Consider the following 24,450-nt stretch of genomic DNA (forward strand, 5'->3'; position numbering starts at 1 on the left):
GTTTCAGCAAAGAAAAAAAAATAATAAAAAGAAAATCACCAGCTATAGGAATGAAACCTTTTACACTGTGCTGTCTGCCAATTGAGTGAAAATGACTAAGATAATAATAACAACAACAATAATAATAGTTTATTATTAATAACTATGACTTGATCTTGGCAGCTCTACCAATGAAAAAAATGAAAACCATACATAGCTATTATTTGTAAATATTTCTGTATAACGCAATATTTATTGGGCAATGAGTGTGTTGGAGATAATACCCTATGAGACAGTTTTGAAAATGACCATGCGGTACATGTTACACGTGATTATTCATATTTAGTAAATCACAGGTATTTTTCCATAATTTTTAGTGTTGCTAAAATTATAATAAATATTATTCTGATGCTTTATAATTTTTTGGGGATTACTATTATTATTGCTGCTAAACACAACTGTTAACACGCCAGAAGTAAACTTTTAACACACCCAGGTTAGAACGCGTATTGCAAGTTGAAGAAAAATGCGTGCAACCAAAAGCCGATGCGAGCTTACTTCAGATATCGCATTCGCGCTAACTTCTTCTTCCCATAAACTTCAATGCAGAGTGCAAACTGCAACAAAACCTAACACTTATCGTTGCCTACCAACAGACAGGAGTTAAACCTACAGCGCTATCCAAAAGGTAGTTAATAATATTTTACATTCCAATGTTCTTCACACAGAATATAATCTTTTATTTATATTTAAATATATATATCTATATATATCTGATGTATGTTTTGTAATTTAAATATATATGTGAGCCACCCAACAGTGAAACAGTTAACTGCAGAGTGTGATTCCCTAATTAGCAAACGCTACAGAATACAGACAGCATTAACTGTTTCACTGCTGGGCCGCTCACAAAATGTGGTCTTAGAGGGAAGATATATAAATAAATAAATTTATATACCTGTATATATAAAAATATCTATTTAATTTTTATGTGAAGAATATTGGAATGTAAAATATTTACAGTAAATACAAATTAAAACACATTATAAAATATTGAAATTATAAAAATATTTAATGTTTTCAGGTATTTGAGTGGAAAGGACTCCAAAGTATATATACATATGAATATATGTGTATACATGTGCATATATGTGTTTATGTGTGTATATTAGGGATGAGTGAATGTTTTGCAACATTCAAACATTTAAATGAATTTTAACACATTCATTTGTTTAGAATTTTGACTGTTTGCACAACATTCTAACATTAGTTTTATGTAATAATATTTCTAATGCTTTCTTTAAATGTAAGATTCAATCCAAACATTTTCTAATAATTCGATTCAAATTATGCAATATTCAGATTTGAAAATTCTAATCTATATATTTGTAATAGTATTTCTAATGTTCTCTAAATGCAATATTTGAAATATGCAATATTCGAAATAAAAACATTCAAATTGATATATTTGTATCTATTATGTATCAATTTACTAAATTCCCAACCACAAGAACTATTGAACTTCTGAATAGTATTTGTTAAATCGAATGTTACATTCCAATTTTTTTTAGAAATTTTGAATCTGGATATTCGATTTCATTATGAACATTCGATAACAAAAGTAACATTCGATTACCGAATTTTAATGGATTTTCATTCTTATCAACATTCGATTGTCCAAAACAAGTGTCCACAGGACTATTCGTTATACCAAACGATTTACACTTTCTGTACATTCGCCCATCCCTAGTGTATATATGTATATATATACATATATAGATACATAAATTCACATGTATATCCATATACATAGATAAATATACTGTACATACAGTACCATATACCTAACCCTTATAACGCTTTTTAATACTTATGTGAATCATTTTTACTAAATAGTGTATATATGAGTGTAACTGTTAAATTTAATGTATTCATGTAGTATTAAATGCTTTTTTTTCTCTCTACCCCTTTACGCAAGGTCTTCATTTGCCCTAACTTGACGATCACAAATGTAGTTTGCGTTTGTATGGTCGCATTTACATTCACATTGTAATACACGCACAACTTAACAGGAATCTAATATTTGCATACTGAATGCGTGCTAACATTAGCCCAAAATGTCTTGGAAATTAGAGCAATCATACCTAAAAATCACACACTGGCCATATTTTAGAGGAAGACAGTGTTTATGGTTTCAAATGAATATTATTATTATTTTTTTAAATATGTACATTCTGCATTTTTGTGACATTTTTGATTTTCTATAGAAAGTGTAAATAATAGACAACATATATTAGTTTTATTTAATTTAAAGATTATGGGTATAGTATTAGTACTACTAATAGTACTTTTACTATTACTTGTTCTATTAATAGTAGTACCTTTCATGCAAATATAAGATCTACAAACCTTTCTGAGACCTGTACTCTTCAATTCCAAAACATCCATTGTGTAGTTTACTCTACGCCCATAATGGTCAAACTGTACATTTCCTGTTAAACCCTGGATTCGAACCTGAAAGATAAAATAAATTATTCATTAGAATATTACATTTCATAAAAGCTTTGTTTTCCAGATATTGTTGAAGTCTTTTTATGTGATCTCTGAAAGTTAAGAGTAGAACATAACCACTGAGACATACAGAAATGTCTTCATTATGAATATAATTGAAGATATTAATTCTTAAATGTTGTACATGTATTAACTCTTTAGTATTAATAATGTATAACAAATACAAATCACCCATATTTAAAAAAATATGCTGCAACACTTTTGAGTTCAAGCTGGAGTTTTACGTTACAGTATTTTTTTTAAATTTCTGAACACAGTCACCCCAGATAACATTACCAGTTTCTTGCAACTTAGGCAATATCCAATGTGTTTTTATAAAACAAAAAGTCCTTGGCCTACTTAAAGGGACACTGAACCCAAATGGTTTCTTTCATGATTCAGATACAGCATGCAATTTTAAGCAACTTTCTAATTTACTCCTATTATCAAATTTTCTTCATTCTCTTGGTATCTTTATTTGAAATGCAAGAATGTAAGTTTAGATGCCAGCCCATTTTTGGTGAACAACCTGGGTTGTTCTTGCTGATTGGTGGATAAATTCATCCACCAATATAAAAGTGCTGTCCAGAGTTCTGAAACAAAAAAAAAATGCCTTCTTTTTCAAATAAAGATAGCAAGAGAACAAAGAAAATGTGATAATAGTAGTAAATTACAAAGTTGCTTAAAATTGCATGCTCTATCTAATTCACAAAAGAAAAAAAAATAGGTTCAGTGTCCCTTTAACATTATTTGTACATTCCCAAGAATAATAAGGTTTAAAGGGATAGAAAAGTAACAATTAAACTTGCATGATTTAGATAGCTCATATAATCTTAAGACACTTTTGAATTCACTTCTATTTTCAAATGTGCTTTGTTCTCTTGGTATCCCTTGTTAAAAAACAATACGCACATATCCTACACTAGTGGGAGCTAGCTGCTGATAGTAGTGCATTGCTGTTCCTTCAACAAAGGATACAAAAAGAATGAAGCACATTTTAAACTACAAGTAAATTGGAAAGTTGTTTAAAATTGTATGTTCTGGGTGGTTCCGGAGGAGGAGCACAGGTGTGAGGTCATGTGAGACACCTGTCCTGACTTACCTCTCTGCAAGCTTGCTGGCGGGAACTCTGCGCTTCAGGCCCCTGACCTTGGGCGGCTTGCAAGGCTGTGATACATCGCTACTGGAACCCAATAGTGCCACTTTAATGCACTTATATGACTTTAGCTTGGATTCAAGTCATTTTACAGATATATACATAATAATATCTACCTTTTCAAACCTGATTGCAAAAGGAATAGACTTTTTTTTCTGCTGTGTGCATATTGCTATTGCACTAATCACCTTATATACCACACCTGCATAGGTATTCTGTGAGGGAAGCCTTGCCTATTCTGGATGCTGCAGGCTTTTTTTTTTGCTTGCTGGAGCGAGTGGAAGATAGTATCCCAGTTTGAATGCTGGGGGTCTGCGGCATGGTTTGTTGCCCGGCTGGGGTCCTGTTACCTGATCGTGAGGAGGTTGCTTGCCGGTTGGACTGCTTCCAAACTGAACAGGTGCCCAACGTGTGCAGAGAATTACAGCTTCTATGGTGAGGAAGCGCAGCAGCCCTGAGAGCGCAGCCCTTTACTGGTCCGGACACTCCCCTCCCACCGGTGCTGCGTGAGGGGCCTGGACAATTCTCACACGCTGTGCTGTTTGTCTTGATCTGGGCTGCGGCTCTCCTTGTCCTATCCACTGCTGGGGTTGCTTTGCTGGGTACGGCAATTCGGGATCCTCGTACCTGCCTGTTTGTTTTGCGCTCCCCCTCCCACCGGTGCTGCGCGAGGGGGGGTTTTGCCTCCACAGGCAAGACTTTCTGGAGTGGGTAAAGTACATTCTCATTATATGACATACGCCTGAGTTCTACCTTTTTTTTTTTCTTTTTTATTTCCCTTTGAACGCAGTGTTTATCAACATAACTGTGTTGTACAATAACTTAACTCTCTCTCATAAACTTAGTTCGTATTGACTCCTTCACCATAAACCTAAATTGGAATTTTATTCTCTGCTGCCCACACACAAAGTTCGTTAACTAGAGATGGACTTTAAGAAGGCACTGGGCTAAAAGCAAGACAGAGAAAAGGGGTGGAAGGAAGAAAAGGAAGAAAAATGAGAGAAAAGAGTGAAATCTGAAAAGAAATCTAAGGACACAGAACTTTGGTTATTAAGAGTCACAAATAGTCAAAATCTGTGCTTTGATTATATAGTTCATATCTTCCTTATAAAAGTATACAAGCACATACTTTTTTTTTATTAAGTAACAGAATTCAGGGCAATTTAGGTATTGGTTTTCAGGCCTTGCCAGGTGAAACAAAAATGTAAAGATTGTGATTGTTCTGATAAATGTAAAAACGGTTGTTAATTTCAGATAGTATTGTCAGACATATAGTACCTAAGAAAATAATTGATTAGGATCTGATGGGTATTTAGGAAGGAAGGGGGAGAAGAAAGGGAAGAGAAAGAAAAGGTTTTTTTCTTTTCTAATTAGAGTTGAATGCAGAAATTGCTGTCTTTTTATATCTTACACTCTGTTAGGAAATAAGAAACATTGTGTTCTCCCATTACTAGCAATTAAGTAATTCTCTTTTACATATTCTTCATAAAATTAAGGAAACAGAATTTTGGATATTAAGAGCTACAACTATCTATTTATGTGATTTAAGTATATAGTTCATATCTCCTATATAGAATTATATAAGCATATATCTTATATTAAGTAGCAGAACCCAATACGCCTCTCACTGACTGAGAGGGCAGTTTTTAAGTATAAAAACTACTAGGGGGGAAAAAAAATAAAAAAATCAGCTTACTCTATTTTGTCTGAAATATATATAATAGTCTACTTTGGTAATTTTGGATATAATAACTGAATTTAAGTCTTTTTACCTGACACAATTTGGTCACTTGTGGTGTGACCAATGATACGATAATCCCATCATAAAGGATCCCCCTAGAATACAAGTCTGAGGCGAACTAAAATACCAAAATTATATTTAACCCCCTATAGAGTGTTTTTTATTGCTTGGTCTTTATTGCTTGGTCTTCGTTTTTTCTTTCTGCCTACCCCCACATTGATTCACGACCCCTCACCTGACTCTAAGGTAGTCCACGATTAATTAAATTACCCCACATCCTTCACTCACTCCTTTCCCTCACGGTCCTTCAACTCAAAGTAAAATTCTTTTCAATCACTTTTTTATTTCACCCAGGGAATTTTGTTTTTTTCCCCTTTCACTTTATCAAGTCACCCGCCACCCATCACAATCCTTACGGTTACAACCATATGGATAAATTTTTACATCCTCACTCCAAAACATCACTTTCCCCCATGGCGGCTAGATAGAGAGATAAGCGAAATAAAAGCACTCTTGATCCTTCTGCTGAGACACAGTCCTCTATCACCAGCACTCAAACATCAATAGAATCTATGGACATTCAATTCCTGGTTTATAGAATATCTGAGGCCCTTGCGCCTAAATTCAAAATTTTTAAAAATGAGATCAAAGTAGATATAGCACAATTAGCATTAGAAGTTAAACAATTTGCTAGCAGGCTGACAGAAGCAGAGCAAAGGATATCCTATCTTAAAGATGCCATGATAGAAAATAATACTAGGTCTGAAGTCTCCTTTACTACTATATCTAAACTACAGCACAAAATCGAAGATCTTGAGAATCGCACACGTAGGAATAATTTAAGAATAATCGGGGTCCCCGAGGAGCAACAGTATGAGGATTTATTTAAATTACTTGCATCTACAATTCCCCAGCTTTTAAAGATCTCTGAGGGATTCCCCAAAACTTTTATAGAAAGAGTGCATAGGATAGGTTCTATCTCCCCTGGTAAAACAAATATAAAACCCAGACCAATTATTGCTAAATTTTTGAACTACCAGGACAAGGTTACATTTATGCAATCATTTCGTAAGCATCAACCTATATTTTTAAGGGACAATAAAATCCTCCTCTTTCAGGATTATTCACTAGAGACAGTCACAAAGAGAAGGGAAATATCCCCAATATGCACAAAGTTTATTCAAAAGGGAACACGAGCAACTATCATATACCCCGCCAGACTTAAAATATGCTCTGATAACCAGACATATTTTTTTGACTCAGCCGTAGAGGCTGGAAGGTTTTATGCTAAGAAGTTCCCTGCAGGTTAAGGAACTGTATAGCTAATAACAGGAAGGTAATTGACTAATGTTTGCTAAAACTAATCCAAAGATAAAGTCTTGCTTACACTGGGTACCAGAGAGCCTAGATGGCATGGGCTCTCTGAAGTGTCAAAAAAAAATTCCCCCCCCCCCCCTTTTTTTTTTCTCTTTTTTCCTCTTCCTTCTCTCTCTTCCTCTCTCCTCTCCCTCCTTTTCTTCGCTCTCATATCTCTCATATAGAGAATAGTCATGTCTGGGGAGTTTAAAATTACCTCATGGAATATTGGAGGTTTAACCTCTCCCATTAAAAGAAAAACAATACTATCATACTTAAAGAAAATTAATACCTCTGTTGCATTTTTGCAAGAAACGCACTTAAAAGCTGAAGAGATTCTCAAACTCAAGTCTTCATGGGTTGGAGGAGTTTTTTTCTCTACAGGTATTAATAGAAAGGGGGGAGTAGCTATCTTATTAGGTAAAAAGGTTAACTATGAAATAATTCAGGTAGATCCTGATCCTGAGGGGAGATTTATAATTGTTAAAGTTAAAATTAATAATATACTGTATACACTATGTAACTTATACGCCCCAAATGTTTTTGACCTGGTGTTTTGGGAAAATTTACAAGCCAAGCTCATGACATGTGTTGAGGGTTACTGTATTATGGGAGAGGATTTTAACATGGCTCCAAAATATCCGCTTGATAGGCTTAGAAAGGATCCTGTTCCAAAAAAGACAAAAAGGGACAAACTAGAGTCAAAACTCTTTTCTAGATTATTTATTAACCTGAAAGTTAGGGACGTGTGGAGGCTGCAAAACCCTGATTCTTGCAATTATACTTGCCTTTCAAAGGCACATAAATCACTTTCAAGGATAGATTTATTTCTATTAGATGAAAGGCTATGTAAAACACAAGTCCAAGCACATATATTACCTATTGTCATATCGGATCATGCCCCTATTTGTCTAGATTTTTGTGCGAATAATTTGGCACGAGGCCCTAGGCGATTTTTATTTCCCACTTTTCTCATGAAAGACCTCAAATTTAAAAATTGGTTGGAAATTAAATTTAAAGACTATGCCCACTTTAATCATGATTTTGTCTCTCGCCCGATGTTATTTTGGGAAACAGCCAAGGCAGTATTAAGGGGAGAAATATTAGCCTATAGTGTGAAAAGATCTAAAAAAATTAAGCAAAGAGAGGGAGAGTTAGTGCGGGCAGTCTCAAATGCTTACAATTTGCATTTACTTGAAAACTCTTCGCGAAGCTGGGACAAATATACTTTAGCTCTTCAAAATAGAGATTCTTTCTTACTTTATAAAACAACTCAAAAGGATACCAGGGTTCAATCTAAACTGTATCGATACGGCAATAAGACGGGGAAATTACTAGCAAACCTTCTAAAAATTGAGAAAGGCTCTCAATTGACAGATCTCATAAATACAGAAGCTCAGACTTTTAAAACCTCGGAGGAACTTTTACAAGTCTTTCACGATTATTATACTGATCTTTATTCATTACAAATTTCGGACACATTAAAACGTGAGGAATTCTGGAACAGAATTTCTCCTCCACCATTAGATCCAGAGGCATTGCAAGATTTATATGCCCCTATAACTGAGATAGAGGTGAATAAAGCTATCCAAAACCTTCCACACAATAAAGCACCAGGCCCAGATGCCTTACCTAATGAATTTTACCAAATTTTACACTCCCCTATCGTACCATATTTAACTTCTTTATTTAATGATATTTATATAGAGGGAAAAGAGCCAACAGCTAATTTCTCTGCATCTTGTACTTCTTTAATATTAAAAGCAGGTAAGGATCCAACAAAAAAAGAATCCTACAGGCCTATTGCACTACTCAATACAGATTATAACATTTTAACATCTATATTAGCATCTAGGCTACAAAACATTCTGCCTTCTATTATTCATCCTGATCAAGCAGGCTTCATACAGAATAGAAACTCAGCTGCCAAAATACGTGAACTTTTTCTTGTCATTGATTATTTCGAGTCACTCAGGACCCAGGAAGGGCCGGGGGGAGAGGACACCCCTGACAGGGCGGTAATATCTATAGACACAGAAAAAGCCTTCGACTCAATACATTATGACCACCTTTTGTTCACCCTAGATAAATTCGGTATAAGGGAAAACTTTGCTAGGTTTGTAAGTAATCTCTATCAAAATGCTTCTACGAAACTGGTGGTTAACGGTTATCTATCACAGGATATAAAATTACAGCGAGGTACCAGGCAGGGATGTCCTCTCTCCCCACTTTTGTTTGATATATCTATTGAACCCCTTGCCATTGCAATAAGACAGCAACTTGATGGCATAAAGATAGGCAAGAAGGAGTTAAAAATCGCTTTATATGCGGATGATGTCCTTATTTTCATGACTAATACAAAAATAAATATTCCTAAGCTTGTCTGTATAATACAACAGTTTGGATCCTTTTCAGGATACAAAGTTAACAACACAAAATCTGAATTGTTTTGGATTACTCATGTAGTAGATTCCCTGGCAAATATACTGTTCTCTATAGCTCAGACCTCTTTTTGTTATCTGGGCATTAATATCTTGTCTACTCCAGACACTTGGTATACTCTTAATATTACTCCTGTATTAAACAGAATTAAGGATACATTCAAAAACTGGCAAAATCTCCCTCTTTCTTTATCTGGACGAATAGCAGCTTATAAAATGATGATTCTGCCTAAACTCTTATATATTTTACAAAATATCCCTCTTTTCCTCAAGAAAAAAGATATTGATTATTTGAATTCCATTTTGAGACTCTTTATTTGGCAGAGTAGAAAACCCAGAATATCCCTTTCTAAATTATCGCTTCCTTTGAAATATGGTGGTCTTGCCTTGCCAGATATAGGGGCATATAATCAAGTTTTTTTGGCACAAACAGTCATTGACTGGATATTTTTGCAGAATTATGTAACAGATAACGATTTGGAGAAAAGTATAACACATCCTTTATACCCAGCGGCACTTATACATTGCGATACTAATGCGATACCGCCTGAAATAAAGAAATTAAAATCGATATATAACCCAATCCTTGCCTGGAAGAAAATTTGTAAGTTATTAGTAGTAGATCATCATATCTCTAGGTTTATCCCATTTCTGGGTAACCCCCAATTTCAAGCAGGACTTCAAACTAGAGTGTACCTAGAATGGGAAGCACTAGGATTTATTAATGTTCATCAGATCCTAGATTTTGAAAGACGATGCATTAAATCATTTGACTCTATTAGATCAGAATTTAAACTACCACATAAGAATTTTTTTGCTTATTTACAAGCAAGACACTTTGCTCTTAATCTTACACATGATCATAGATGGGACTGGTCCCTGAAGGGTGTTGGCGATTGGCTTACCATTGCCAAAACTGGAAATTTATCAATTACTCCAGGATATTCAATTATGGTATCAGCAAAGGGCTTAAATAATTTGGAAAAAAATACATAATAAATGGGCTATACAGATTAATCAAGCACTGGATCCCCGAATACCTTATCTATCAATCCAAGAGACTGCTCGTGTAACTCTTTCCTCCACATGGAGGGAATCCCATCTTAAATTATTATACATGACGTATTTCACCCCAGAAAAGGGATCCAAATATAGGAATTGTAGTTTTGTCACTTGTCCAAAATGTTCCTTCCCTGCAGCAGACCTTCGGCACATGTTATGGGCTTGTCCAAAGATCAGGAATTTTTGGCTGAGGCTTCAATATTGGCTAAATAAGATACTAAATCCTATCGTAGTGACTTTTTCATTTAAAACTATAGTCTTTCTTTATCTTCACCCAGCGGGCAATTTAGGCATCAATCAAAAAATTATTAATTAAGAACTACTCCTAGCATAACTGAAATTAAGAATTATTTAAAGAAACAATACATTCTTGAACAAATCGATACCAATCAAGACAATGATCAAGAAATTAGGAGATTCTTCTCAAAATGGTCTCTCTTTATTAAGGATTTTACACCTAGTGAAATTGATTACCTGATATATCCCTTCAGAAATACAGAATTAGTTCAGCTCGGTATGTGGTGAACTCCGGAGGTGGGGGAGGGGGGGGAGAGAGGGGAATTTTTCTTTCTTTTCCCCTTTTTTTTTTTTTTGTTTTTTGTATGGTTGGGGGCCATACTGGCTATAGACAGGGAAAAAATATGAAAAACCCCAATTCAGTTACAGGAAATTAGGTGTTAATTGTATTGCTTCATTATTAACTGTGATGTTATAATTTTAGGTTTATAAGCATTATTGTTAAAACTTTATTTATTGTTTTGAATGAAGCTGTAACTTTGAATTGGAATAAAATAAATATTTAAAAAAAAATTGTATGTTCTATTCATTTAATGAAATAATTTTTGGGGGTTTTCTGCCCCTTTAAAGGCTTAGTAATTTTAGTACATCCAAAAATATTTTCATAAAAAAAATATTTTTAAAGATTTTCTTTATTTACATTTTTTTTTAACTAGCAGAAGCCATTTTTTTTTTTTGCCATAAAAAATACGATATAAAGCATAAGAGCACATGATGAGGGTATGTTGGCAGACAAATAGATGAAGGAAAAGAAGAAATGTATAATATATTCTCATGAGAAGATTATGTGCATGAAGAACACACTTATTTCATATTAACAAATAATATTTTCAATTTAAAAAAAAAATGTCCAAAAGGTCTGAAAAAATTCCACACTTTTGTACTCAACTGTTTTCATTTGTGAATTCAGGTGCAACTGAGTGTTTGTTTTTATTTTGCTGAATGAATTTTGCGGAATAGTCTTCTAGAAGAAGTGTGTCAAGGTTGACCAGTGTGGAGATCAGTACAGCAACTGGATGTGAGACATAAGTCAATACTAATATAGGGCAGTCTGAAGTTGGGCAGCAGGTGTGAAAAATGTGTCAAGGTATAGACAGGCTTGTAGGATAGCAGATTAGGAATAGCTACAGATCAAGCAGGTGGAAGCACAGCAGATAAGATAAGCTAGTGGTTTGGCAGGCGACCAGGTACCAGGCCAGTTCCAAGAGAAAACCAGGAAGCAAGTAAGTCAGGTTAAAGGTCAGGGTAGTTGTATGACTAGTCTCTAAGTTACATGATAAATATTTCTAGAAGTACTTTACAGTTTTACTTCCTCTTTCAAGATCAAATACAAGTAATCTAGACCTACCCCAGTGTCATATTTCTGCAAATCTGTGGATGTGTTTAGACTGCAGGAATTTAAAAAGTAGGACTTTTTATGACATCATATTTTCTAGTCCAGTATTGATTGTCAATTATACAATCTTTAAGACTAAGGGTCCAAAGATCTAAAGTGCTTTGCTCTCGCTACATTATCTAAGAAGCCTATTCAGTACTTTAAGGTAAACTAAAGAATTTTACAAGGGCACATTTTAGCTTGAGAGCTGGTGTTTTCGATATACAGGTTTCTGGATGTGAAAAGGAGACATGAGCATTACAATATAATGCCCAAAAAAATGACCAAAGATTTTGCATGATTTTTCTTTATATTTAATCATTAGGACCTATATTTATAACAATCCAAAGTTATGACAACTGCAAAAATATGAGGTAAATATTGTAACTTAACATTGACGTTATATGATGACTGCAGATTGGTGCAGGCTGTCAAGGTATATGTAAGGTTAATAAATATATATATATATATTAATCATATATTTTAAGGTTAATAAATAAATATATATATATATATATATATATATATATATATATATATATATATTAATCATATACTTGGCTAGTCAGTAGCAAATGATTCAGAAAAACTGACTTCACTCATGTTCAGTTCTCCCCCCACTTAGTATGCAAAGTTATTCTAAACACACTAGTGAGGACAATAGAGCATTTGGTTTATTTAACTTTAACAGCAATTTCAAGAGACCATATGTCTTACTACCTGGAAATATGTGATAAAATCACAACGTTGCCTGGTAGTCTGATCTAGTTGAGATATTTTGTGAGAAAGTAACCATGTACATTTCAAATGCAAATTGACCCCATGCTATGTAAGTGGGGCAATGAAAACTTGGCCAGCAAAGACATATGTCATAGTGTAACTGTGAAATTTACTGAAAATACAGCAAATAAACATATTTGAATGTATACCTCAGAATGTATTGAATGTAGAAATTTAGGAGATTGTCTAATTTTCTAATATTACATGAGTAGTTGCTAAGCTTAATAGGTGACTATTTTAGTCGGTCTAAAATCTTTAACTGTGTCAGAATAATAACCTCTGTATTTATTTTTATTTTTCAAAGATGATAAATACAAGATACTGCATAGAAATGAATATGTGTGTGTATATATATATATATATATATATATATATATATATATATATATATTTTTTTTTTTATTTTTTTTTGAAAGCATAAAATATCTTAGCATCTGTATTTTATTTAAGAATATTTGTGCACCTAAAAAGAAATGGTTAATAACACATTTTTATTTCAGATGGACCATAGATGAGATTCATGCATGCACAATTTGTTGGAGATGTAGAACATGCTGTATTTGAGTGAATACATATATAACAGATATATAAATCCCAAAACCTGGTAAGCCAGCCACTACTCCCTCAAATTTTCGGCCCATATCTTTATTAAACGTGGACGTAAAAATCTACGCGAAAGCGCTGGCTGCGAGACTTAACAGATATTTACCTGAACTGGTCCACATTAACCAAGCAGGATTCGTGCCTCGCAGAGAGGCACGAGACAATACGATAAAAGCCATAGACCTTATGGAATATGTTCAAAGGGAGAAAATCCCTACAATATTCCTGGGGATAGACGCCGAAAAGGCATTTGATAGACTCAATTGGTCCTTTCTACGCCTAACTCTTGTTAGATTCGGATTAGGGCCCCAAATGATAGATAAGATTTTTGCATTGTATTCCAACCCCTCAGCCAAGATCAGATTAAACAATTCACTCTCAAACACCATCAATATTAGAAATGGAACCAGACAGGGATGCCCTTTATCCCCCTTATTATTTGTGCTGGCCATGGAGGTGCTAGCCTGTAAAATCCGTAACAATACCGCAGTTACTGAGGTTAAAATCCAAGACACTCATTATAAACTGTCACTGTATGCGGATGACCTCATGCTGACACTGACCAATCCACTATCATCCCTCAGAGCATTGCAGAAGGCGTTTGATCAGTATAGCTATTATTCCCATTTTAAAATTAATAAAACTAAATCGGAAGTTCTTGGAATAGCAATGTCTGAGGCCTCACTGCAGCAAATCAGCACCCAATTCCAGTTCTCTATCCAGGAAAACTCCTTGAAATATCTTGGAATATATATAGCAAAGACTAAGGGGGAACTATTCTCCTTAAATTACATGAAACTGTTAAAAGAACTGCAGGTAGAGATACATGGGTGGAGAAACAAATATCTCTCATTGCTCGGTAGAATTCATGCTTTTAAAATGTCACTCCTACCACGAATATTATACATATTCCAAACAGTACCCATACATCTTCCCACGACATATTTGAATAAGCTCCAAAATCATGTCAACTCATTCATTTGGCAGAATAAAATGCCCAGGGTCTCAAAGAAAAACATGTACAAAGATAGGCACAATGGGGGCCTGGGCATACCCAATCTAACATATTACAAGCAGGCATCCATTATGACTAGAATAATAGACTGGAGCAAACACTTTAAAGATAAGGAATGGGTAATATTGGAACATGAATTAGCAAACACCCTGAGTCTAAGCAGTCAATGTTGGCTGCATAAGTCAAAGAGGAAGCTAGGCGACTCATCACCCAAAATAGTACTGGAAACGTTAGAAATCTGGGATTTAGTATTAAAGAATAAAAAAGACATCTCATCCATCCCATCCCCCTTGACTCCTCTGCTAGTAAACCCAGATTCTCCAATGAACCACAATATCATTGAAGGGGACACCATGAACATACACTGTTGTATACCGACATACTCAGTATTAGATAACGGTAAAATACTCACGAAAAAAGAAATAGCAGACAAACATATGTTTAATGGCCAAAATTGGTATGAATATTTGCAGCTCACACACTATATCAACCATAATAAAAATAAATCAGACCTAATGAGGACACTTACCCCATTTGAATCTATGTGCTACTCGGAGGGTATCTCAAAGAAAGGGCTATCGCAGTCATACAGATTTTTATTAGCAATGCACTCAAAGCAGCTCCCTTCATATGCTAAAGTGTGGGAAGGGGAGTTACAGAAAGCTATAACACCAAAAGAGTGGCAAGGGATTTTTTATCAAATGGGAAGAGCTCCTTCTTCCATGAATGTCACGGAGACCAATATGAAGCTACTTACCAGATGGTACCTTACCCCTAAAAGATTATCTAATATATACCCAAACGCCAGCAAATTATGTTGGAGAGGTTGTGGTCAGGAAGGAACTCTCACACATATATGGTGGGAATGCCCACTGTTGACAATATATTGGAATAACATACACACGGAAATAGGGAAAATAACCCACCTGGGAAATGACCCACTTGTATTTTTATTCAATAAGGTACCTAACATAAGGTGTAAATTAAGGTCAATGTTACTATATATAATGATAAATTGTGCTAAACAATTAATCCCAAGACTATGGAAAAGCATAAAAATCCCTACAGTGCAGGAGTGGAGGGAACAGGTATCGAAGCTACTATCCCTAGAAAAGTATCATTACCAACAGACCAATCGTATAGAAGAATACCACTCTATACTATTCCTTTGGCAGGATTATTTAGGAACATTAAAAAGAAACTCAAACTAAATAAAATACACTTTTAGAAATCTATAGGGGAATAAATTTAAACAGAGTATATGACTATCGGTAGAAGATTCTAGACTGGTATAGGTGTGATAAGATAGAAAGTGTACAATGGTGCAGTGGAGAATCACTATGTTTTTTAAATTTGTATTGTTGTTTCTATTGTTGTAGATGTATTTTAATATCTGCTATGTAAACTGAATAAAATATCAATAAAAAAAAATAAAAAAAATAAAAAATAAAAAAAATAACAAATATATAAATACCATTAATTTCAGAATAATTAGCAGTATAAATTGCTTTAATATAATATTATGTTAGACACATGATGTTTCATATCAAAATGATCAGAGAGGTGATGTGATACTACCCCATCTGTGATTGATATTGTGAGTGATTGATGCAGGAAGTTATGGTCTAATGAATAACCATTCCATAGAAATATTGAATTGTTAAAAGTGTTGGAAAGTAAATGTATTGCTGTGTTGTTACCTGCTGCCACCCGAGGGCCAGAACCCAGTATGAAAGTCAAGGGATTTAACTGTTAAAAGATGCATTTCCATGGTGACCATACTCAGCTATCTATCTGCTACCATATTTAAATTATAATTAAAAGATTTAAAGGAGCATTCAGTATTTTAAACTGTGTTTTATAGTCTTGAATAGCTTTTAGTTTGTCTTTCTGTATGCAAAATATTTAAAACAAACATTCATTACTGCTGTATGTAGCAGGCTTAAAGGAATAAATTGTATTTTGAAACATATATCTTTGATGCTAAATAATTCATCTGTGCAAAATATAGAATATATATATATATATATATATATATATATATATATATGTATTGATTTTAATTATAAGTAACTAAAAATTTGTTCCAGTTTAAATAAATAGACATTTTAAAGTTTATAGTAAGAATATATGTATTTTTAGTATCCTAAATATAATTGTATTAGAATCAATTGTAGCTAAAGAGCTGGGTATATATATATATATATATATATATATATATATATATATTGTCCTATTGTTTATTAGCACTGTTAATTGTATTGCTGAATATTAGTAGCTGTTATCTTAAGTCTCACTGTGATATTTTAAATGCAACTCTGAATGAAAGGCTATAAGGCCAGTTCTAAAGGTAAACGTGTATGAACTCTGTATAGCATATTTTAATAGTTTTTAATGTCTATAGTCTATAGTATTGACTCACATTCTGATCCATACAAATATATTCCAATGTGTTCATAGATATTAATTAATAAAAAGAATTCAGGTATTTATATGAATTTTGTGATTTCTAGTAGATGCATATTGATTGAGGGTTTATTTTTAAAGGATAATTATTAAATATATTGTGTTATAACCCTGCCATAGATTGACATATTATTTGGAGAGCACTACTGAGATTCTTATAAATATACTGACAAGGCATAATAAATATTTGGATATGAAATAATACCTATTATGAGTACTTTTGCTTATAAATCGTCATGTTTCAATTGCATATACTACACCTGTATGCCTATATTTTGTACCTTCATATTTATATAAATCATCTATGCAGGCATTTTTAGTCTTCCCTTTAGGAAAAAAACTATCTATGAATGCTCATGACACAAATATTTTTTTAAGTGATTTAAAAGGACATTCATATACTGCAAAATTTGGATACACAATTATTTAGAAATTATCCACTTCCCTTTTCCATTAACATGAAACGTTAACATTTCTATTACAGCGAACAAAAAAGGACCTTGGCAAACTATGCAGATTATAGACTGAAAGCTCTTAAAATATGCTAGGATGGTCTTAAATCTGTAAATGATTTACACAGCATATTATAACCTCTCATAATGCTCACCAAGCTTTCAGTGCCCTCAAATTAAACTGCAGAACTTTCAAAAAAGGCATAAAAGTCACACACCAGGGACCTGAGATTAACATCTCTCCTGATTATGCAGCCACAAAAAAATGTAATTTGCCTGCTGACCATCATATTATGCTTTATGAGCTTCAATTATACTTAGAGTGCATGTTTAGAAGACCCTAAAGATCTGAACCCTTTAACTGAACTAAATAAGGGTCATTTATATCAATGAAAAAGTGTTTACACATAATATGTATATATATATATATATATATATATATATATATATATATATATATATATATATATATATATATTAGATGCAGAAATGTCATAAATCAGTTATAAAAGATGAATAAACAGATGCAGGAATAGATAAAGGTGCATTACATAATCAGACCGAGAATCGTCATACGATGGTTAATGTGCATAAATAACTGGGTAAAATTATCAATTGCCATGGTTTCAAATATTACCTATATGCTGATGACACCCAGATCTACCTCTCCACCCATGCTCTTTCTCCCTCTGTCCTTTCTCACAACAGCGACTGCTTATCTCATCTCGCATTTCTTTCTGGATGGCCTCTCAACACCTAAAGATTAACTTGTCCAAGACAGAGCTCCTTTTAATCCCCCACTCTAGCTCTACTCCGATTTCTGACTTTTTATTACCATCAACAGCATCACTATCTCCTTATTACCCAAATTCTGCTGCTTTAGAGTTACATTTATCTCCAACCTGTCTTTCATCCCACACATCCAATCGCTCTCTTATCTTACCACAACCAACTACGCAATATTTCCAAACTTTTTCTTCAGTATACACAAGAGAGGAACCAATGGAGAATACTTTGAAACAAACTAGAACATACAAGCCCATATCATTAACTGGGTTATCTCTAGAGGATATCAGGAAAAAGCTGGTTAATATTAAGGTAAATAAAACTCCAGGCCCAGATGGAATACACCCAAGGGTTTTAAGGGAACTTAGCATTGTTATAGACAAACCTCTACTCTTCATTTTTCAAGACTCATTATCTTCAGGCATAGTACCCCAGGATTGGCATAAAGCTGATGTGGTGCCACTCTTCAAAAAGGGAAGCAGGGCTGATCCAGGAAGCTATAGACCAGTTAGTCTGACATCAATAGTGGGGAAGATACTTGAAAGGTTTATAATGCATTATATTGATGAGTATATTCATGTAAACAAGATTCTAAGTTCAAAACAGCATGGTTTTATGAGAAATAGATCATGTCAAACTAATCTAATTAGATTATACAAGGAAGTAAGTACAAATATAGATAAAGAGGAATCAGTTGATGTGATATACCTGGATTTTGCGAAGGAATTTGATACAGTGCCACATGAGAGATTAATGCACAAAATTAAGGGACTGTGAATAGCTGAAAATGTTAGCTAATGGATAAATAAATGGATAAATAACACGGAGCAACGAGTAGTAGTAAATGGATCATACTCAAATTTGACAAAGGTAATTAGTGGAGTCCTCCAGGGATCAGTACTGGGCCCTGTTCTTTTTAATATTTTTATTAATGACTTTGAGCAAGGATTAAATAGCAACATCTCTATTTTTGCAGATGATAAAAAATTGTGTAAGGTCTTTAGGTCAGAGCAGGATGAACTTGAGTTACAAGGGGATCTGAAAAACTTAGAAGTATGGGCAGGTAAATGGAAAATGAGATTTAATATGGGAAAATGCAAGGTTCTACATTTTGGAAGTAAAAATAAGCAGGCAGTGTATTATTTAAATGAGATAAGACTTAGCCAAACAGAGGACGAAAGGGATTTGGGAGTAGTAATAGATAACAAGCTAAAGATGGGTGCACAATGCAGGCCACGTATTCTAAGGCTAGATACTAGCATGTATTATAAGAGGCATTGAGGCAAGGGATGAAAGCATAATTCTGTCACTATATAAATCCCTGGTAAGACCTCACCTTGAGTATGGATTGCAGTTCTGGGGACCAATCTCAAAAACAGACATTGCAGACCTAGAAAAAGTTCAGAGAAGGGCCACAAAGCTAATAAGGGGAATGGAGAATTTAAGCTATGAGGAGAGGTTAGCTAAACTGGGTCTGTTTTCTCTAGAAAAAAGGCGCTTGAGAGGTGACATGATTACTTTGTATAAATATATTAAAGGCCCATATACAGAGATGGCAGAAGCTCTGTTTATTCCAAGAAAATTGTTTGTGACAAGAGGTCACAATTTAAGGCTGAGGAAAGGAGATTTAATCTCCTGCAACCAATGTTTTTTTCACTGTAAGAGCAAGAAAATTGTGGAACTCATTACCAAAGGAGGTGGTGAATGCCAAAGCCTTAGATACATTTAAAAATGAGTTGGATACATTTCTTTCTAGAAACAGAATCCAGGGATATGATTACTTGTGTTAAACGGGTCACCTCTTTAATGGGATTAATTTAAGGTCAACTGGAGCTTTTTTGTAAGTGTATTAGATTTGTATAGGTTGAACTTGATGGGCTTCTGTCTTTTTTCAACCTCATTTACTATGTTACTGTGTGTGTATGTATGTATGTATGTAGGAGGCCAGTTATAGCTCCCCTTAACTAGCCACCGCAAAGAAGATACAATAAGCAACATTCAAAAAGCATTTCAATTTGAGTATTTTGCAATATAATGACAAGTTTTTTATAATAATTCAGAGGGTGCATGTAATTTTAAACAACTTTCTAATTTACTTCTATTATCAAGTTTGCTTTGTTCTTTTGGTATCTTTTGTTGAAAAGCAGAAACATAAACTCAGAAGCCTACACTTGTCTGGAGCATTATATGGCAGCAGTTTTGCAAGAATGCTAGACGACAACACTAATTTTTGCCCCGCAGGGCTCCAGACACCTATCTAGGTATCTCTTCAACAAAGAATACCTTTGGGAAAGAATAATTCATAATAAAAATAAATTGGAACATTTTTAAAATAGTATGAATCTATCTGAATCCCAAAATATTTTTTTATGGTTTCTTATCCCTTTGAGCATTTATTTTGCAATGAAGTGATTAGTTTCTGAGGACCCACCAACCCATTGTAGAACTTTGAAGCATACTTAGATTACAGAATTTATGGAAAATCCAAAGCAGGCAGCACTCGAGGTAAATATCATAAAATCAAAGACTTTATTTGAACATATTAACAATAACACACTCCTTATTCAAGGTATGAATAAGGAGTGGGATATAGTTACTTTGTGGAATAAAGAATTTTGCTCCTTTGGATTATATCGGTTCAATCTAATACATACCTTGAGACTTTTTTGAGAGGCGTCATTGGACCTAGGAGCAGCATATGGGAATTGTTTTACAGAATTTATGACGCAGCTACTTTAAGATGCATGGAACAAATGGTATTTTACATCAAAAGCAAGTTAAATAAGTAATTAGCTTTACTCACATAAATTAATTAAAGGAACATAAAACCCAATTTGTTTCTTTAATTATTTAGACAGAGCAGATAATTTTAAACAACTTTCTAATTTACTTCTTTTATCAAATTTGTTTAATTTTCTTGGAATCCTTTGTTGAAGGTGCAGAAATACACTACTAGAAGCTGAAAGCACTGTGTGCGCCAATGAAAACAGGTAAATAAGTAAAGCCACCAATCAGCAGCTAGATCCCAGTAGTGCTTAACTGCTCCTCAGCCAACCTAGTTATGCTTTTCAAAACAAATTAAATAGCAGAAAATTGGAAAGTTGTTTACTGAATTATTAAAGGGACATGAAAGCCAATTCTTTTCTTTCGTGATTTAGAATGAGCATGTCATTTTAAACAACTTTCTAATTTACTTCTATTATCTCATTTGCTTAATTCTCTTGATATAATTTGCTGAAAAGCATATCTAGATATGCTCAGTAGCTGCTGATTGGTTGCTGCACCTAGAGGCCTTGTGTGATTGGCTCACACATGTGCATTGCTATTTCTTCAACAAAGGATATCTAAAAATTGAGCAAATTAGATAATAGAAGTAAATTGGAAAGTTGTTTAAAATTGCATGCCCTATCTGAATCATAAAAGTTTAATTTTGACTTGAGGGTCCCATTAAGGAATGTGTGTGAATGAGAGACAGGGGAACGGTGTTGGTAAGTGAAGGGGAGAGAGAAATTGCTGAAAGTGTCTGCCAAAAAAGTAGAAGAAGAAAATCAACTTAAAAAAGTAAAAAAATGTATCTTATTGAGAAAGGTCTTGAGTCAGAGAACAAAGAGTATTAGGAAGAACTATTTTAGGACTCGAGTACTCTTCACAGGCAGAGACATTTAAAAAAAAAATCAATTTTTCTTTTTCACAAAACATGATATTTGTTGCACCAGAAATAAGAGTTTTATGTGCAAGAAAAAAAAAAAAGCATTGTCGGCTTAGATAATAGATGATGTAGTCTCATTTTATAAAAGTCCACAGAATTGTAAACTATAAGTATTCAATTTGTAAATCTTTTAATTAAAAATGGGTCTGGTAGCAAAGTCATAAATAAGTTGGTGATTCACAAACTATTATGGTTTTCAGAGGTATTTAATCCTTTCTGCAGATTCAAGCATATGAATAATAGTTCTAACTTAAAGGGACACTGTACCCAAATTTTTTCTTTTGCAATTCAGAAAGAGCATGCAATTTTAAGCAACTTTCTAATTTACTCCTATTATCAATTTTTCTTCGTTCTCTTGCTATCATTATTTGAAAAAGAAGGCATCTAAGCTTTTTTTTGGTTTCAGAACTCTGGACAGCACTTTTTTAATGGTGGATGGATTTATCCCCAAATAAGAAAGGAGAACCGAGGTTGTTCACCAAAAATGGGCCGGCATCTAAACTTAAATTCTTGCATTTCAAATAAAGATACCAAGTGAATGAAGAAAATTTGATAATAGGAGTAAATTAGAAAGTTGCTTAAAATTGCATGCTCAATCTGAATCACGAAAGAAAATTTTTGGGTACAGTGTCCCTTTAATTTAAAATTTACACCTGCATATTTCAGATTAATATCTATGTGCCAGTTAACACTTTGCAGGTATAAATAGTTTTAAAATATTTATGTCAAATGCATAGTAGACATTTTTTCTTAACAATTTTCCTTCAATTCTTTTTTCCATTATCTTCTTTGTCACGCTTTGATATTTTATACTGGAAACATAATTTAAGTATTTTATTATCTGTCTCAGTGACATTAGCTTTTCAAATACATATTGTTGGATAAGCTTTTGAGTTTTGATGTCTATACACTTTACAATTGAACCACAAAAAGGTATAAATAAATGTATACAATGTACTTTTATCCAGATCAACAAACAGAACAGAATGTACAGGGAAACTGTCTCATCCTATTGTGTTCTGATCGCTAGGACCAAGGTAAAATTACTTTGGCATAGCAGTTCTTTCCACCTTCAATTCAGGAATAAAAAAAACACCTGACTGTGGCATGCACATCATAAAATGGATGACTACAATTTTTTTTTATGAATCAATGAAAATCCTTGATGAAAATCATATGATATGTATTTAATCCTGTCATCTCCCACTTTAGAGATTCCAAATAAAGCAATAGAGATGATAAAAGTTTAAAGTATATATGTGATTAATCCAAAATTCATGCATTGCTAAGATTTATGCATGATGAATATATATATAGACATAACTTTACATTTGTTATTATTTTACTTACAAAATATAGAAAGATGTGACAGTTAAGATTATTATTACTTTTATTATTATTATTTTCATTAGAACATGTATAAAGGAATAGAAAAACTTTAAAAATGCAGAATTACATTTCATTTTGTATTTAGGAAAGATGTTGAAAATGCATTAACATGTATTGCTTAAAGGGATAGTAAAGTCAAGATTAAACATTTATGATTCAGACAGAAAATACAATTTTATTTATTTTCAATTTTGCTTCATTCTTTTGTAGGTTTTCCAGCTGTCCTCCTCAAAAATACTGGACAATCTATGGGTTACTAGAAATGGTTCGTAGGTGAGGTCACGCAATAGCCACATCAAAAGATCTTCCTTAGACCCGACACTTGACCCCACCATGTATATTTTCCCAACTGAACAGTCATTTTATCCCCTTTAGTTTCCAGTAACTTGCAAACCAATGCATTATATTATCCTATCTCGCTGCCAGTAACACACATAATCTAGCCCTTTAGCAGTTGTTTTTTTTATCCATTAGAAAATACTTAATTTCATCTTTTTGTTACTAGAAGTGATAAGCCTGTAAATTTGATCACACTAGTTTACACAACAAACGAGAAAATAATGGCCATCTTCCTTATGATAAAATAAATATAATCGCTATATAATGTGACATACGTCTGATGCATTATTCATATCTTCTAATTATTCTGTGACTTTCACACAATACATGCATGTTTAGTTCTAAATATATTACCATTTTCAATGCACTATGATTCATCTCTTAAACAAGCTTAAGGTTTTCCTGTCACGCACTTTTCTATCATCAAACTCAGAGATTTATTAAGTTGAGACATTATTATGAGATCTAAGCTGTTAATTACGAAATCGATGTAGACACGTTTAACCTTGTGTCAGAAGAAACAGGATTATGTGCCACGAATAGTCAATGTTTCTTCTTTAGTGATTCATATATATATATATATATATATATATATATATATATATATATATATATATATATATATACACAGTATATATATATATATATATATATATATACATATATATATATATATATATATATTTATTGTAAAACATGTGTATATCTTTATATATTAACCAGTAATTCCCCTATACATTTCCTTTTAGCAGTTGACAAGTGTGCATAAAATATGTAATCATAAAATAATCAATTTCTTTTTACGGATGATAGCAGATGGTTAATGATGTATGTATGATAGAAAATGATAAACTCTGCATCTAAAGGAATAGCCGTAATAATATTAAGATTTAAAAAGTAGCTCAATGGATCTGGGTTAATTGCATATAACCACATTACTGTTAAACTGCACTT

General features: G+C 33.3%; 1 protein-coding gene across 3 annotated transcripts in view; it reads right to left on the reverse strand.

Moving 5' to 3' along the window:
- The window catches only part of GRIA4 (glutamate ionotropic receptor AMPA type subunit 4), a 771,385-nt gene that overhangs the window by 281,558 nt on the left and 465,377 nt on the right, over positions 1-24,450 (reverse strand). For all 3 annotated transcript variants that reach the window (XM_053708572.1, XM_053708570.1, XM_053708573.1), the window contains exon 8: positions 2,389-2,493. In XM_053708572.1, the coding sequence (XP_053564547.1) occupies positions 2,389-2,493 (105 nt within the window). The remainder of the gene's footprint in view (positions 1-2,388; positions 2,494-24,450) is intronic.

Source organism: Bombina bombina, chromosome 3 (assembly GCF_027579735.1).
Source record: "Bombina bombina isolate aBomBom1 chromosome 3, aBomBom1.pri, whole genome shotgun sequence".
NCBI lineage: Eukaryota > Metazoa > Chordata > Amphibia > Anura > Bombinatoridae > Bombina > Bombina bombina.